This window comes from Phyllobates terribilis, unplaced genomic scaffold, assembly GCF_046119375.1.
Source record: "Phyllobates terribilis strain yellow unplaced genomic scaffold, ASM4611937v1 Scaffold_9__5_contigs__length_417890890, whole genome shotgun sequence".
Classification (NCBI taxonomy): Eukaryota; Metazoa; Chordata; class Amphibia; order Anura; family Dendrobatidae; genus Phyllobates; species Phyllobates terribilis.
Window position 1 is genome coordinate 372,322,454 of NW_027362769.1, and position 18,831 is coordinate 372,341,284.

At 43.5% G+C, this 18,831-nt stretch overlaps 1 protein-coding gene across 2 annotated transcripts in view; it reads left to right on the forward strand.

The window, feature by feature from the left end:
- The window catches only part of LOC141162327 (uncharacterized), a 53,174-nt gene extending 37,187 nt beyond the window's left edge, over positions 1 to 15,987 (forward strand). Inside the window, exons 8-10 of one of the 2 annotated variants that reach the window (XM_073648324.1) lie at positions 6,698 to 6,928; positions 14,576 to 14,717; positions 15,540 to 15,987. In XM_073648324.1, coding sequence (XP_073504425.1) covers positions 6,698 to 6,928; positions 14,576 to 14,717; positions 15,540 to 15,614 — 448 coding nt within the window. In that variant the 3' untranslated portion in view covers positions 15,615 to 15,987. The remainder of the gene's footprint in view (positions 1 to 6,697; positions 6,929 to 14,575; positions 14,718 to 15,539) is intronic. The other variant, XM_073648325.1, reaches the window with a different exon arrangement.
- The last annotated feature ends 2,844 nt before the right edge of the window (positions 15,988 to 18,831 follow it).

Genomic DNA, 18,831 nt, shown 5'->3' on the forward strand with positions numbered 1-18,831 from the left:
CCACATAATCCTCCATACAGAATAATGGGCTCCACATAGTCCTCCATGCAGTATAATAGCCCCACATAGTCCTCCATGTAGTATAATGGCCTCAGATAGTCCTCCATGCAGTATAACAGCCCCACATAGTCCTCCATGCAGTATAACAGCCCCACATAGTCCTCCATATAGAAAAATGTGCCCCACATAGTCCTCCATACAGTATAATGGTCCCACATAGTCCTCCATACAGAATAATGGACCCCACATAATCCTCCATACAGAATAATTGGCTCCACATAGTCCTCCATGCAGTATAATGGCCCCACATAGTCCTCCATGCAGTATAATGGTCCCACATAGTCCTCCATACAGAATAATGGCCCCACATAGTCCTCCATACAGAATAATGGCCTCACATAGTCCTGCATGCAGAATAATGGGCCCCACATAATCCTCCATACAGAATAATGGGCTCCACATAGTCCTCCATGCAGTATAATAGCCCCACATAGTCCTCCATGCAGTATAATGGCCTCAGATAGTCCTCCATGCAGTATAACAGCCCCACATAGTCCTCCATGCAGTATAACAGCCCCACATAGTCCTCCATATAGAAAAATGTGCCCCACATAGTCCTCTATACAGTATAATGGCTCCACATAGTCCTTCATATAGTATAATGGCCCTACATAGTCCTCCATACAGAATAATAGCCCCATATAGTCCTCCATGCAGTATAATGGCCCCACATAGTCCTCCATGCAGTATAATGGCTCCACATAGTCCTCCATGCAGTATAATGGCCCCACATAGTCCTCCATACAGAATAATGGCCCCACATAGTCCTCCATACAGAATAATGGGCCCCACATAGTCCTCCATACAGAATAATGGGCCCCACATAATCCTCCATACAGAATAATTGGCTCCACATAGTCCTCCATGCAGTATAATGGTCCCACATAGTCCTCCATACAGTATAATGGGTCCCACATAGTCCTCTATACAGTATAATGGGCCCCACATAGTCCTCCATACAGTATAATGGGCCCCACATAGTCCTCCATACAGTATAATGGGCCCCACATAGTCCTCCATACAGTATAATGGGCCCCACATAGTCCTCCATACAGTATAATGGGCCCCACATAGTCCTCCATACAGAATAATGGACCCCACATAATCCTCCATACAGAATAATTGGCTCCACATAGTCCTCCATGCAGTATAATGGTCCCACATAGTCCTCCATACAGTATAATGGGCCCCACATAGTCCTCCATACAGTATAATGGCTCCTCATAGTCCCACCTGCTGTATAGTGGCCCCACATAGTCCTCCATACAGTATAATGGGCCCCACATAGTCCTCCATACAGAATAATGGACCCCACATAATCCTCCATACAGAATAATTGGCTCCACATAGTCCTCCATGCAGTATAATGGCCCCACATAGTCCCCCATGCAGTATAATGGTCCCACATAGTCCTCCATACAGTATAATGGGCCCCACATAGTCCTCCATACAGTATAATGGTCCCACATAGTCCTCCATACAGAATAATGGACCCCACATAGTCCTCCATGCAGTATAATGGCCCCACATAGTCTCCCGTGCAGTATAATGGTCCCACATAGTCCTCCATACAGTATAATGGGCCCCACATAGTCCTCCATACAGTATAATGGGCCCCACACAGTCCTCCATACAGTATAATGGTCCCACATAGTCCTCCATACAGAATAATGGACCCCACATAATCCTCCATACAGAATAATTGGCTCCACATAGTCCTCTATGCAGTATAATGGCCCCACATAGTCCTCCATGCAGTATAATGGTCCCACATAGTCCTCCATACAGAATAATGGCCCCACATAGTCCTCCATACAGAATAATGGCCCCACATAGTCCTGCATACAGAATAATGGGCCCCACATAATCCTCCATACAGAATAATGGGCCCCACATAGTCCTCCATGCAGTATAATGGCCTCAGATAGTCCTCCATGCAGTATAATGGCCCCACATAGTCCTCCATATAGAAAAATGTGCCCCACATAGTCCTCTATACAGTATAATAGCTCCACATAGTCCTTCATATAGTATAATGGCCCCACATAGTCCTCCATACAGAATGATAGCCCCATATAGTCCTCCATGCAGTATAATGGCCCCACATAGTCCTCCATGCAGTATAATGGCTCCACATAGTCCTCCATGCAGTATAATGGCCCCACATAGTCCTCCATACAGAATAATGGCCCCACATAGTCCTCCATACAGAATAATGGGCCCCACATAGTCCTCCATACAGTATAATGGCCCCACATATTCCTCCACACAGAATAATGGGCTCCACATACTTCCCCATGCAGTATAATGGCCCCACATAGTCCTCTATACAGAATAATGGGCCCCATATAGTCCTCCATACAGAATAAAGGGCCCCATATAATCCTCCATACAGAATAATGGGCCCCACATAGTCCTCCATACAGTATAATGGCCCCACATATTCCTCCATACAGAATAATGGGCTTCACATACTCCTCCATGCAGTATAATGGCCCCACATAGTCCTCTATACAGAATAATGGGCCCCATATAGTCCTCCATACAGAATAATGGGCCCCATATAATCCTCAATACAGAATAATGGGCCCCACATAGTCCTCCATACAGTATAATGAGCCCCACCTAGTCCTCCATACAGTATAATGGGCCCCACATTGTCCTCCATACAGCATAATGGCCCCACATAGTCCTCCATACAGTATAATGGCCCCACATAGTCCTCCATACAGCATAATGGCCCCACATAGTCCTCCATACAGTATAATGGCTCCACATAGTGCTCCATACAGTATAATGGCCCCACATAGTCCTCCATACAGAATAATGGGCCCCATATAGTCCTCCATACGGCATAATGGCCCCACATAGTCCTCCATACAGTATAATGGCTACACATAGTCCTCCATACAGTATAATGGGCCCCATATAATCCTCCATACAGAATAATGGGCTCACATAGTCCTCCATACAGTATAATGGGCCCCATATAATCCTCCATACAGAATAATGGGCCCACATAGTCCTCCATACAGAATAATGGGCCCCATATAGCCCTCCATACGGCATAATGGCCCCACATAGTCCTCCATACAGTATAATGGCACAACATAGTCCTCTATACAGTATAATGGCTACACATAGTCCTCCATACAGTATAATGGCCCCCCATAGTCCTCCATACAGCATAATGGCCCCACATAGTCCTCCATACAGTATAATGGTCCCACATAGTGCTCCATACAGTATAATGGCCCCACATAGTGCTCCATACAGTATAATGGCCCCACATAGTCCTCCATACGGCATAATGGCCCCACATAGTCCTCCATACAGTATAATGGCTACACATAGTCCTCCATACAGTATAATGGGCCCCATATAGTCCTCCATACAGTATAATGGGCCCCATATAGTCCTCCATACAGAATAATGGGCCCCATATAATCCTCCATACAGAATAATGGGCCCACATAGTCCTCCATACAGTATAATGGGCCCCACATAGTCCTCCATACAGTATAATGGCCCCACATAGTCCTTCATACAGAATATTGGCCCCACATAGTCCTCCATACAGTATAATGGGCCCCACATAGTGCTCCATACAGTATAATGGGCCCCACATAGTGCTCCATACAGTATAATGGGCCCCACATAGTCCTCCATACAGAATAATGGGCCCCATATAGTCCTCCATACAGAATAATGGGCCCCATATAATCCTCCATACAGAATAATGGGCCCACATAGTCCTCCATACAGTATAATGGGCCCCACATAGTCCTCCATAAAGTATAATGGCCCCACATAGTCCTTCATACAGAATAATGGGCCCACATAGTGCTCCATACAGTATAATGGGCCCCACATAGTGCTCCATACAGTATAATGGGCCCCACATAGTGCTCCATACAGTATAATGGGCCCCACATAGTGCTCCATACAGAATAATGGGCCCCACATTTGGGTGGTGGTTCTGGTGTCGCGGGCCAAATAAAACCACCTTGCTGGCCAGATTTTGCCCATGGGCCAGAGTTTGACATGTATGTCCTACAGTGAGGTAATGGGGTGACATGACAGTCAGGACCTGCTGAAGGCCACCATGGCTGCCATCTTAGCGCTCTCATGAATTCATAAATGATGTTATTTTGACTATAGAACAAGAAATCAAACATTCACCGGTTAAAGTCCCCTTTGGGGACTAAATAATAAAGTAATAATAATGTGAAAAATGAAAAAAAAATAAATAAAAGTATTTAAAAAAATGTTAAAAAAAAATTTATATAAAAATTCCAATTCACCCTCTTTAAAAATATAGAAATGTAAAATAAGCCGAGTCGTGGTCGGTGGATGGCGTCAGCCATGCAGGCAGTCTCCAGCACTGCTGCCTGCGCTCACGTCTCAGATCCCGTCCTCGCAGCTCATGTTCTCCGCTCGCCCCCTGCTGGCCGGGAAAGTCACCGCCGCTTGCTCAGGTTGCAACTTGTAAGAGGGAGAACGGCGGTGGAAGCGGCCCCGGCGATCTGTTGCCATGGTAACCAGAGATGAGCATTGATATTGGCGATCATTTAATAGGGTCTCTTAAATCCCAGGTAATTGTCATGAGACCGTTTCTTGCTTCAGGATATCTCGGTCCAGAGAAAAAGAGACTCTCTGAACAAAATGTAAAATGGAGAGAGAGAGAGCGATCAGCCATAACATTAAAACCACTGACCGGTGAAGTATTGTATGGGGACAATGGCGCCGCTCGGGGGGAGATCAGTCTGCTCTGGAAGCAGACGAGATGGAAGCAAGAAGCATGGGAAAGTGTAAGGATGTGAGCGATGGAGACCAGGGCCAAACTGTGATCTCTACAGGACCGGGTCATCGCCAAAAGAGTAAATCTTGTGGGGTGCTCCCGGTATACGGCAGGTCTTGTGGGGTGTTCCCAGTATACAGCAGGTCTTGTGGGGTGTTCCCAGTATACGGCAGGTCTTGTGGGGTGTTCCTGGTATACGGCAGGTCTTGTGGGGTGTTCCTGGTATACGGCAGGTCTTGTGGGGTGATCCTGGTATACGGCAGGTCTTTTGGGGTGTTCCCAGTATACAGCAGGTCTTGTGGGGTGTTCCCAGTATACAGCAGGTCTTGTGGGGTGTTCCCGGTATATGGCAGGTCTTGTGGGGTGTTCCCTGTATACGGCAGGTCTTGTGGGGTGTTCCTGGTATACGGCAGGTCTTGTGGGGTGTTCCTGGTATACGGCAGGTCTTGTGGGGTGATCCTGGTATACGGCAGGTCTTTTGGGGTGTTCCCAGTATACAGCAGGTCTTGTGGGGTGTTCCCAGTATACAGCAGGTCTTGTGGGGTGTTCCCGGTATACGGCAGGTCTTGTGGGGTGTTCCCTGTATACGGCAGGTCTTGTGGGGTGTTCCCGGTATACGGCAGGTCTTGTGGAGTGTTCCCGGTATACGGAAGGTCTTGTGGGGTGTTCCCGGTATACGGAAGGTCTTGTGGGGTGTTCCCTGTATACGGCAGGTCTTGTGGGGTGTTCCCGGTATACGGCAGGTCTTGTGGGGTGTTCCCGGTATACGGCAGGTCTTGTGGGGTGTTCCCGGTATATGGCTGGTCTTGTGGGGTGTTCCCGGTATACGGCAGGTCTTGTGGAGTGTTCCCGGTATACGGCAGGTCTTGTGGGGTATTCCCGGTATACGGAAGGTCTTGTGGGGTGTTCCCGGTATACGGAAGGTCTTGTGGGGTGTTCCCGGTATATGGCAGGTCTCGTGGGGTGTTCCCGGTATATGGCAGGTCTCGTGGGGTGTTCTCGGTATACGGCATGTCTTGTGGGGTGTTCTCGGTATACGGCGGGTCTTGTGGGGTGTTCTCGGTATACGGAAGGTCTTGTGGGGTGTTCTCGGTATACGGCATGTCTTGTGGGGTGTTCTCGGTATACGGCAGGTCTTGTGGAGTGTTCCCGGTATACGGCAGGTCTTGTGGGGTATTCCCGGTATACGGAAGGTCTTGTGGGGTGTTCCCGGTATACGGAAGGTCTTGTGGGGTGTTCCCGGTATATGGCAGGTCTCGTGGGGTGTTCCCGGTATATGGCAGGTCTCGTGGGGTGTTCTCGGTATACGGCATGTCTTGTGGGGTGTTCTCGGTATACGGCGGGTCTTGTGGGGTGTTTTGGGTACACAATAGTTATTACATACCATAGCTGGTCCAAGTAAGGAGAGCCAGTCGTAGTGTCATGAGACCCCCATTGATAGTGTGAGGAGCGAAGTCTTACCTACCTAAACATTGCACAGTGCCCTCTTCATGGCAGCAGGATTCCCTAATAGGATTGTGAGTCCATTTTCAGTAAGATATTGCTGATATTTTCCACATTATCTCTGGGAAGTGTTGGAAAACCAGTCCTATCCATCGAGGCCGCACTAAACAACATACAGGACAATGATCCCACAGGACAATGATCCTACAGGACGGCCGCCATCACAGGTCCTGATGGATCAGAGCTGATTTGTCATAACCAGCATCAGGTTTTAATATTATGGCGGATTGTTGCATTCCCATTATATCGGGAGACATTTTTGCTTGTGTTCCGGGTCTGAGGTGTTTTGTGTGCTGGTGGATAATTCACATTGACTGACGTGTAATAATTTAGTTACAGGAGGTTCAGTCGTTTTGACGACGTTCCCACGCATTTCTGGTGTCCTTCGCAAACATGGCTGACGACCTCGGCGTCGCTCAATTCCCTGGATAACCCGGCATTCAGCAGCTCCGAAGAGGTGTTTCCCCTGCAGGCTTTGGGGAGCTGCATGTGCGGCTGTCAGGATGGGGCGCGGAGCTGCCCCCAAACTAACCAGGTCCAGCAGCCGGCCTGTGCCCCACCCAGGTAATGGACGCCGCCTGGGAAATGGAAGTAAGCCTACTACTATAGCGAATGTCAATGATGGGGAATCTCGATAAGGGATGGGGGCGCCCAAATCTACCCCTGGAGGGTAAAAACAGGGGTACGGCCTAAGCGCCCGGCAAATTCAGATGTAAGAAGTTATGTGTTGCTAGACAGTGATTCCTTAGCAACTAGACAGTCAGACTAGACTTTGTAGTTCAAAGAGAAAGACAACAGCCTCCTCAGGCCTAAGAGAAAAAGGAAGATCCTGGTCTGAGTCCTTTTTTTTCCCATTGTTATTTTATGCAATTTTCAGTATAATACGGGGTGTTTGAGGCGTCTTTCTTCTGAAAATACTTCTCCAAAAAACATGGAAAAAATGCTAATTTTTTTTTCATGATTTACTCACGAAAGATGTGCCCAAGAATTAATATGATTTTTTTTCCTAGCATAGTTTAAAACATAGCAAAGATAAATAGCACGACGGCCACTATTGGCGCGTTTTCTCATAATGAAGGAGAAGTTTGTTGCAAGCAGATTTCAATCGTTTGGTGTAGAATCTGTACCGAAAAGCTCTGTGTGAACACGCCTTTATAATTAAAAATGCATCAAAAGTCACTCTGATATGTATATATATATATATATATATATATATATATATATATATAAAAAAAATGGCGCCAAAAATAGTGCGTTCTTACAGAATTGTGTCAAAAAACAGGTGACTTTTACAAGTGTATTGTTTAGGCAGAAAAATTGTTGCTGTTTTTTGCACATGGAAAAAAAAACTTGGGGAAAAAAACAGCACTATGGGCATGTGTTTCTGTTGAAATAAATATTTGGAGCAGTTTTTGATGTGGATTTTGGAGCGGAAAAAAAACTGTGTGAACATAACCTGAGAATGCAGTTTTTATATATGTGTGTGTGTGTATATATGTATGTATATACAGTACAGACCAGAAGCCTTCAATTTTGAATAAATCCCAACAGTGTCACCAGCAAAGCCCCCCCACACCATCACACCTCCTCCTCCATGCTTCACGGTGGGAACCAGGCATGTAGAGTCCATCCGTTCACTTTTTCTGCGTCGCATAAAGACACGGTGGTTGGAACCAAAGATCTCAAATTTGGACTCATCAGACCAAAGCTCAGATTTCCACTGGTCTAATGTCCATTCATTGTGTTCTTTAGCCCAAACAAGTCTCTTCTGCTTGTCGCCTGTCCTTGGCAGTGGTTTCCTAGCAGCTATTTTACCATGAAGGCCTGCTGCACAAAGTCTCCTCTTAACAGTTGTTGTAGAGATGTGTCTGCTGCTAGAACTCTGTGTGGCATTGACCTGGTCTCTAATCTGAGCTGCTGTTAACCTGCGATTTCTGAGGCTGGTGACTCGGATAAACTTATCCTCAGAAGCAGAGGTGACTCTTGGTCTTCCTTTCCTGGGGCGGTCCTCATGTGAGCCAGTTTCTTTGTAGCGCTTGATGGTTTTTGCAACTGCACTTGGGGACACTTTCAAAGTTTTCCCAATTTTTCACACTGACTGACCTTCATTTCTTAAAGTAATGATGGCCACTCGTTTTTCTTTACTTAGGTGCTTTTTTCTTGCCATAATACAAATTCTAACAGTCTATTCAGTAGGACTATCAGCTGTGTATCCACCAGACTTCTGCACAACACAACTGATGGTCCCAACCCCATTTATAAGGCAAGAAATCCCACTTATTAAACCTGACAGGGCACACCTGTGAAGTGAAAACCATTTCCGGTGACTACCTCTTGAAGCTCATCAAGAGAATGCCAAGAGTGTGCAAAGCAGTCATCAAAGCAAAAGGTGGCTACTTTGAAGAACCTAGAATATAAGACATATTTTCAGTTGTTTCACACTTTTTTGTTAAGTATATAATTCCACATGTGTTAATTCATAGTTTTGATGCCTTCAGTGTGAATGTACAATTTTCATAGTCATGAAAATACAGAAAAATCTTTAAATGAGAAGGTGTGTCCAAACTTTTGGTCTGTACTGTATATATATATATATAAAATGTGTGTAAATACACTGCTCAAAAAAATAAAGGGAACACTCAAATAACACATCCTAGATCTGAATGAATTAAATAAATATTCTGTACTGTGTGTGTGTGTGTGTATATATATATATATATATATATATATATATATATATATATATATATATATACATATACATCTGAATGGCCCCTAGTGAATCTCCGCCTCGTTGTTTGTAGCCCCTTCATGTCCAGCTGACTTCGTTTTATCATTTATCTTTATAATGAACGCTTCTCTGTTTTTCTCTCTCCAAATCATCAGCTTAAAGCTAAAAGATGACATTCCGACTGTCGCCACTAGAGGGAGCTTCATAAATTCTACATTATGGAGCTCCATGTATGCAGTACACCTGTTAGCTCCCTCTAGTGGTGGCTGCAGGTAGTCACATTTTTATTCAGGGCATCTGTAAGAACTCATTCTGAGTATTAGATTTAATTAAAACAGTTTTTCATAGACAAAAAAAAAAGGTTTCCTTTTTAGACCAGAATAACCTACTAGGGTTACACAGTTTTATTTAGATAATTGCATCTGTAGTGTATGTGTTTGTATATAATATCTGTAACACATTCTTCTACTTATACTGAAGGGTTAAAAAAAAATTTCCGGGTGTCAGAGCCAGACAGAGACGGGCGATTTGCATGTCTGTGTATAAGTGGGCACATGCAGCGTCTGGAAGATGTGCAGTGAATGTCTAATCAGGCTCTTCTGATGGCATCTTCCCCACCGCTCCAGCACGGCGGGGGTTACTTAGATCTGGCAGCCGCTCAGAGACCCCCATTACCTTAGCCGTGAAGGTATTTGGAACGCAAGGCTGCGATTGGCTAAGCTGTTGTCATGGTTACGCTGGTCTGTCTGCACAGGGAGTGCGGCGGCTGCTGCAAGGGAGGATGCTGAGCGTAGCGGGGGGGACAGATCAGTGCGCGGAGGCTTCACACCGCGAGGACACGTGTCCTCACTCTACACGGCGAGAAACGCGTGGGGTCAACACGTCCCGTCACTGGTGTTAATGGGGGGTCATCCAGACCCCTTTGCATAGAGATTGATCACGGTATAATGAACAGTTCTGAAACTTTCCAATACACTTTGGCCCCAATTCATCATTTGCATTTTTAAGTCAAAATCGAGCCCAATATTTTTTCGGTATTTGGCGTAAATTAATTTTTTTTGTGCAAAATCTTGCAAAACCCTTTCAATAAGCTTTAAAATGTCGCACATCAGTCTCCAACTGCGCAAACAAAAACAACAAAAAAAAATATTTTCTATTCCATATGGGTAGAATTGGGCAAAAAAAAATAATTTTGGCGACATTTTTGGAAATGCTCAAATTGAATTTTTTTTTTTAAAAACAAACGTCCGGATCAGGAAAACCATATTGTCACGCCAACGCAAAAAATAGTGAGGACTGGCATAAAAATTATTCAAAAGCCGCAATAAATAAAAATTCCTAACCCCCCCAAAAAAAAAGGTACAAAATGAATGATGAATCGGGGTCTTTGCATACTTATAATTCGGTTTTCAACATTTCTGCTTGCTGTCAGTGAATTGAAGCAGTCTCCATTACATCCTCATGCCGGAACCCCTATAGAATTTAAGGGGGGGGGGGGGCAGGTTTATTTTGTTACTTAAATGCACGTATTCGGGGCTAAAAATATTTTTTTTAATTCGTTTTCATGAAAAATTTTAAGTGTTTGCTTTTATAGGCTCTGGCTGCAGAATGAGTCAACGGAGAATCCATCAGTAAGCTCATTCTGATAGTAAATTTGTAACTTTTGGATACAATCAAAGATGTTCCTATTCACTGAGAGCAAGCGGGAATCTTACAAATGATGAGGAAGTCAAACGTAACCTGTGTGTGAAAGTTTTAGAACTTTTTATTATACAGGGAACCTGTGGGACTTGCCGGGCCTCTGCAATGCGTCCCTGGTAGATCTCGGCGTAATAGATCGTGGTGATTCTTGTAAGTAAAGGTCCCTTTCCCCCCCCGCTGTGTTTTTCCATCCTCTGCTCCATTAAACAGACATCATCGAAATCAGGAAGATTGTTCAAAGAAGCAAACAAATCAATCAGTGCTCAGCACGCGGCGCCCCGGTCCGTGTGCCTTTGAGGGGTCCATTTAGGCTTTGTGTGATGACAACGTGACTTACAGAAGGAAAGGACATCATTGTGCCAAGTGTCCTATTAGAGCATATGGCCATAATATGGGGGCTCGATTGGGTCCTCATTAGCCACATACCCAGATTTAATGGCCACGTGTAATACTACATTTCAACTGTAGAGGTCGCTGTAGGGGGAATGCATATATGGTTGCATCTCGCCTCCTCCCCCCCTTCCCCGAAATCTCCAATCTGGAGATCTTATTTCAAGGCTTCAGTTATGGGGTTACCTTAATAATGGGGCACTGGAGCCTAAAAAATGGGAACAGTCACTTTTTAAAGGGGAAGTGTTCCCGATCCGGACGTGTTTTATTTTAGTAAATACTTCTATTCCCGATGAAATAACAATTCTATCGCAGCTTAGAATTAGGTGTCGTTCCTCTGTTACTCCTCCTGGAAAAGTAGTAAAACTTCCTCTTTTTCAGAGGGGGTGTGTTCCTATATGTCAGCACTGATTGGACAGACTGTGCAGGGACACACCCCTAATGGGTAACGCCCAGATGTCAATTTATTTCGGAATATTTAGGTGTAGTGACAGAGAAAGAGAACAATGCAGAGATATAAGAAAAGATGGGATGACCAGAAAAATCACATAAATGTGCGTGGTATCAGCAGAACCGCTGCTTTACCTTACTGGCCCTTTAAATGCAGCACAGATTGTAGGACAATGGCGAACCTTGCGGCCCCCGCTACACCGGACTGGGGGGATTAACTCCATGAATTGTGACCAGGGATAGAAAAGTGCCGACTTCATGCTTTACTATAGAAAATTCCTGCTGAACCTGAACCAATTGATCTGGACCTTTCTCTATTATGCGGACTGCTGGGAAGGTGTCACAGCGCACCCCCCTGATCTGCCACGCTGCGGCCGTTACATAGACGACATCCTACGCCGTGCACTGTGGAAATGGGAGAGTGCAATGAGGATTCACTTAAAGAGCCACATTAAACATATGACACTTTAGGTGGGATTACTTTAAACCCTGATACCTCTCATCCCCTTCCCAATACGAGGGTCTCAGCAGGACTTGTGCCTGTCAATACATTGATCTATACATGTAATCCCAATGTCAGACACCAGAGGGCAGCAGATACAGAGATCACTTTACTAGCTCATTGTGTCTGCAGGATGCACCATGGGGGCCACGATCCCCATAAGGAGACAAATACAACATAGAAAGCACCTGCCAGTGTTGCAAATGACCCCTAACAAGTGTATTTTAGCAAGAAGTAGGAAACAGAAAGAATGTGTTAGTTTCTACAACCCCTGGCAAAAATTATGGAATCACCGGGCTCGGAGGATGTTCATTCAGTTGTTTAATGTTGTTGAAAAAAAAGCAGATCATAGACATGGCACAAAGCTAAAGTCATTTCAAATGGCAACTTTAGGGCTTTAAGAAACACTAAAAGAAATCAAGATTTAAAATGTGGTACTCAGTAACGGTAATTTTTTTCAGATCAAGCAGAGGGAAAAAATTATGGAATCACTCAATTCTGAGGAAAAAATTATGGAATCATGAAAAATAAACACATAAAAGAACACTCCAATACATCACTAGTATTTTGTTGCACCACCTCTGGCTTTAATAACAGCTTGCAGTCTCTGAGGCATAGACTTAATGAGTGACAAACAGTACTCTTCATCAATCTGGCTCCAACTTTCTCTCATTGCTGTTGCCAGATCAGCTTTGCAGGTTGGAACCTTGTCATGGACCATTTTCTTCAACTTCCACCAAAGATTTTCAATTGGATTGAGATCCGGACTATTTGCAGGCCATGACATTGACCTTATGTGTCTTCTTTCAAGGAATGTTTTCACAGTTTTGCTCTATGGCAGGATGCATTATCATCTTGAAAAATGATGTCATCATCCCCAAACATCCTTTCAATTAATGGGATAAGAAAACTGTCCAAAATATCAATGTAAACTTGGGCATTTATTGAAGATGTAATGACAGCCATCTCCCCAGTGCCTTGCCTGACATGCAGCCCCATATCATCAATGACTGTGGAAATTTGCATGTTCTCTTCATGCCGTCATCTTTATAAATCTCATTGGAACGGCACCAAACAAAAGTTCCAGCATCATCACCTTGCCCAATGCAGATTCGCGATTCCTCACTGAATATGACTTTCATCCAGTCATCCACAGTCCACGATTGCTTTTCCTTAGCCCATTGTAACCTTGTTTTTTTCTGTTTAGGTGTTAATGATGGCTTATGTTTAGCTTTTCTGTATGTAGATCCCATTTCCTTTAGCCGGTTTCTCACAGTTCGGTCACAGACATTGACTCCAGTTTCCTCCCATTCGTTCCTCATTTGTTTTGTTGTGCATTTCCTGTTTTGGAGACATATTGCTTTAAGTTTCCGGTCTTGACGCTTTGATGTCTTCCTTGGTCTACCAGTATGTTTGCCTTTAACAACCTTCCCATGTTGTTTGTATTTAGTCCAGATTTTAGACATAGCTGACTGTGAACAACCAACATCTTTTGCAACATTGCGTGATGATTTACCTTCTTTTAAGAGTTTGATAATCCTCTCCTTTGTTTCAATTGACATCTCTCGTGTTGAAGCCATGATTCATGTCAGTCCACTTGGTGCAACAGCTCTCCAAGGTGTGATCACTCCTTTTTAGATGCAGACTAACGAGCAGATCTAATTTGATGCAGGTAATAGTTTTGGAAATTAAAATTTACAGGGTGATTCCATAATTTTTTCCTCAGAATTGAGTGATTCCATAACTTTTTCCCTCTGCTTGGTCTGAAAAAAAATTACCCTTACTGAGTACCACATTTTTAATCTTGATTTCTTTAAGCCATAAAGTTGCCATTTGAAATGACTTTAGCTTTGTGCCATGTCTGTGATCTGCTTTTTTTCAACAACATTAAACAACTGAATGAACATCCTCTGAGCCCAGTGATTCCATAATTTATGCCAGGGGTTGTAACCATAGATCTGCATAGGAGCTGTATACACAATACGGCAGATTTTCAATTTTCTTTACATTATACATACATAGAAAATTGAAATTTTTAATATATATTTATATATATATTTATATATATATATATATATATATTAATGTAGTTTTAAAAGTGTTACCTGCTGCCGCCACTCGAGGGAGCTTACTTGCAAACGTGCATGGATTTAACTGAATCAGACTGTATACGGTGAGCTCCCTCTATTGGTGGCTGCAAGCAGACCACGTTATCTTTATAAAATCATTGCCATCCTGATGGAGGCGCAAGTGGTCAGACTGCTACTAATCTGACATTTATCTCCTATAATGTGTATAGTTATTGGTGGGAAGTCAAATTGAACGATTTCTTATGCAGATCCTGGATTTTACACCAGTGGTGAATTGTAGTTTCAGCGCCCCTTTGTTACGACCCAGGGCCGTCTGGTTGTAACTCTGCTTTGTTTCTGTCTTCCAGGCTGGAGACAAGTTGCAGCAGCGTCAACGACTTGATGATCGACTCTGGGAAAGCGAGTGACGTGTCAGTGTGCAGCTGGCCTATGGAGCCGATCCACTGGACTCCCTTCCCCATCCTACACCAACTTTCCCTGCAGTCTCCGGTATGTGTCAATAGAGCCTTTCCTTGGGAAAACATTAATATTTAGAAGCAGATTAGTGAAGCTCTAATTGACAGACATTATAGGGTGAGAAATAAGACAAACAAAACACAGCGCCACCCTTGTCAACTGGTTGTGTCTGGTATTGCAGCTTGGCTCTATTCAAGTGAATACTGCAATACTAGGCACAAGTTGTGATCAAGGATGGTGTGATTTCCTGAGAATAAAAAAATGTATATTTGGAATATAAAGAGGGGTTGCCCTGTTAGGACAGCTCTCTTTTTTTAACACTACCCTTCCATTCACACAAAACGTGTAAATAATTGTGGTCTTGCTGCCTCGATCCCTCACAAGAAGGTAAAAGTTTTTTTTTTTTAAAAATACCAGTCCAATATGTTCTGGAACTGTCCTGCTCTGTAACATTCTGCCAGTACTATAAGTGTTGGAACTTCCTCTTTCCCGTTACCCAGCATACATTGCTGCTGCCATTGGCCTATTGCTTTGGGTGGATTGGCCACCCACCTCTCTGCAGTTTTACAGACAGGAAAGCATGCAAAGATAAAGTCCCAGATTCCTTTAGTTCATCTGTGTCTCTGCTTTTAGAGACAGATTACACTTGACAACAGGCAGTGGACATACATTTACCCGTTTTTATTTTCAGGAAAAATCATAATTTTCATGAAAGTGATTTTCAGATTATCTAATGAGAAAGTTTTTGGAAGCCACTGGGACCATCTAAACTCACAGACGGACTTGTTGGACCATTTGACTGTTGGACCATTTGTTATGGAATCTTACAGGCTGTGTTTTTTTTTTTCCTTTTAGTTTCACGCTCGCAGACCTCATTCCTATTTTGAAGGGATGGAGCTGGTCAACACCGAGAGGAGCTGGACCGCATAGCTGCTGCATTCTGATGGGAAAACCTTTGAAGAAGGGCTCATGGACCACGTACTTAAAAAAAAAAAAAAAAAAAAAAAACACTCGTGCCAGCAATCTAGGACTATAAATACTCTAACCAGAGTCACCCCTTACAGAACTCGTCAGTCCCACAAGTCTAAGATTCACCATTCACAAACTATATACTGCGTGTAGCCCTTCTGTGTGGTGTACGTCATCCTATGTGATTGCAGAAACTCCCATATCGACCACTATAGAGACTGCTCTGGACTTACACATCACGGCCATCTCACATCATCATCATCGGTCTTGCAGATTGATTCTTGCAACAGATACACCACTTAATGCATTACCAATAATAAAGTGTGGCTCTGCACGCAGGTACAATTTGTTGAGGGGTGCCAGACATTGCGGTTTCTGCATGATGCAGCTGGTGCCTGAGCTTTCTTCTGGTTGAAGTGTCTCTTGCTTGTTTGAAATATAAGCTGGGAGTTTTTTTTCTGCCCAGCATATATGGGTGCACAGAGCAGCAAAGTGACAAAACTTCTGCTTTTATAGGTCACCCTTAAGGGTAAATAATGAGTAATGTGGCATGAAGTTATATTTACATCATTTTAAAAAGGAATCTGTCAGAAGTTTTTGCTATTTAATCCGAGAGCAGCATAGTTTAGAGGCTTAGCGCCTGATTCCAGTGAGGTGTCACTTATTAGGCTGTGTGCTGTAGTTTCAATACTATCAAGTGTTTTATCAGCAGGAGATTATCACACCAGGACTAGGTGTCCTGTGTCAGGTAGTCCAGCAAATCTGTGTAACCCCGCCTCCATCACACATTGGCAGCTTTGTGTACATTGTTAACAAGCAGCCAATCAGGGGTGTGGGCGGGGTTATACACAGCTCTGCTAGATCTGTAGCAGTGAAAACGGATTTTATCAAAACTGTTCCAAGCAGCCTAGTAAGTGACATCACTGGAATCAGGGTCTCTGCCCCTACATTATGCTGTTGACAGATTCCATTTAAGGTCTTCTTAAGGACCAGATAATGCGGTAAACAGTAGAATTCAAAGAAAGGGTGTACTGAGTTTTCGTCAGGGGACGAGTGCTACTATTATAAGAACCTTCTAGCTAGTGCCACACTATGGAGCTAGACTTGTCCAACATCAATGGGTATTTAAATGGCAGGAGATTTATTGTATAGGGTTAGCTGCGTCCAATAGGTGACATTGGAGAGATTCTCTTTATTGAATGGATCCAATTTGCATATTTTTCTCCCATGGGGCATTGCCAATAACCCCCCCCCCCCACACACACTTAGAAAGCAGATGTAATTAGGTAATATGGCACAGCATTCCCATAGTGGATCCTTTCACTGCCCGTAACGCTCCATTTGTGCCAAACTAGGTGACAAAAAAAAAAAAAAGTCGAGCACGCTCAGATTTTAAGAGCAAACGTACTTTATTACATAACAAGCTTCATAAAAACAGAAATAAATCAGGAAGCATTCAAGCATTGAACAATACAATAAAGATGCTGTAAAAAGAATCGCTCCATTCAAGTGTTTGGAGGGCAGCTAAACATTGAGATACTTTATACCTTCTCCTGTGAAGTGTCACAAAGCTAGCTTTGGTTGTTTATTTTTATTTTTTTTTACATTTTTCACTTTATTTTTTTTTTTTTTATTATTGTTACTTCTTACTTAATCAAGCCCACCCCTCCCCCCCCCCCACAAAAAAAGTGTGCGAGACCTGAAAGTACAACTTATTAGAGGCCGCCACACACATTAGTCCTTTTATTTCTTTTACGGGTGAGGGCAGGGGTGATGGATCCTGCAACGTTTGTGTAGTAATACCATGCAGGGTACCCCTTTTTCTCTCCCCTGCCCCGCACCCCCCACCTCTTCCGATAAGAGCGGGGCCAGGATTTACTACAGTACTGTTTGTAATAAGTTACAGATAAAGTGTTTGTCTTATTGAAATACAGAAGGCGGACTTGAAATGACTACCGTACGAGGATCACAGCGCATTCATTGGCAGATTAGACCGACTTGTCTAGCTACACAATACAAAACACCATTGTGCTAGGAGAGCAGCGGGGAGGAAGGAAGATGTGAGACAAAAATGTGCACACCATGATGCTAGGAGAGCACCGGGGAGGAAGGAAGATGCAAGACAAAAATGTGCACATTATTGTGCTAGGGGAGCACCGGGGAGGAAGGAAGATGCAAGACAAATGTGCACACCATTGTGCTAGGAGAGCACCAGGGAGGAAGGAAGATGCAAGACAAAAATGTGCACACCATGATGCTAGGAGAGCACCAGGGAGGAAGGAAGATGTGCACATTTTTGTCTCGCACCATTGTGCTAGGAGAGCACCGGGGAGGAAGAAAGATGCAAGACAAAAATATGGAAAATACAATGCTATTTAGTCACTGCTGGGTTCTTTAACTGAGGTATAAAGGCGGTAAAAAGCATACTCAAGTGTTAATATCAAATGTCATTTCCAAGCGGCTGTGTCCTGTATATATATATATTTTTTCTTTTTCAAGTTACAAGTTTAGTGCAGGATAGTACAGTTAGAAACAAACTCTCTGGCAGAGTCTTCCTTAAAGCAGAACCCCTTCTCCGAGCAGATGTGGCAAAGCAGAGTTTTGTTACGGGGCGTTTTTTTTTTTTTTTTTTTGTGTGCATCATAATAGCTCAGTGGGGAATCGCCCCCGTAACAAAAAAAAAAAAGGCTGCCTAAGCCCTGCCGCTGAGGAGTCGGGGGTTCACTTTAAAGTATTCCCAGATAAAAAACTAAGGCTATATGTTTTATATACCAGGAACATAACGCTGAAGTGTTTGCCTCGTACATCACGAATATTACACTTCTCCTCTGATTATTCAACACGTTTCACACCACAAAAAAAAAAAATAATACAAAGTCCGACCCATATATGTAATGGATTCTATTAAATCGGACTGAAAATTAAAAAAACAAACAAAAAAAAAAAAACGACAATCTATCAAAGGCTAAGCAGCGAAAAGTACATGGTTCACTAATCTCAAACTTCATCAATCGAAAAAAAAAAAAAAAAAAAAATTGTAAAATGTACAATCATTTCTAGTTGTAAACAGTTAAAAAGCCACAAGTTTGATTTGTATCGTCTGACACAAAACAATCAGAGTCAAGGCAATGAGCAAATGGCAATGTGTGCAGAGTGGAACGGGGCCGCAGGTTTTATG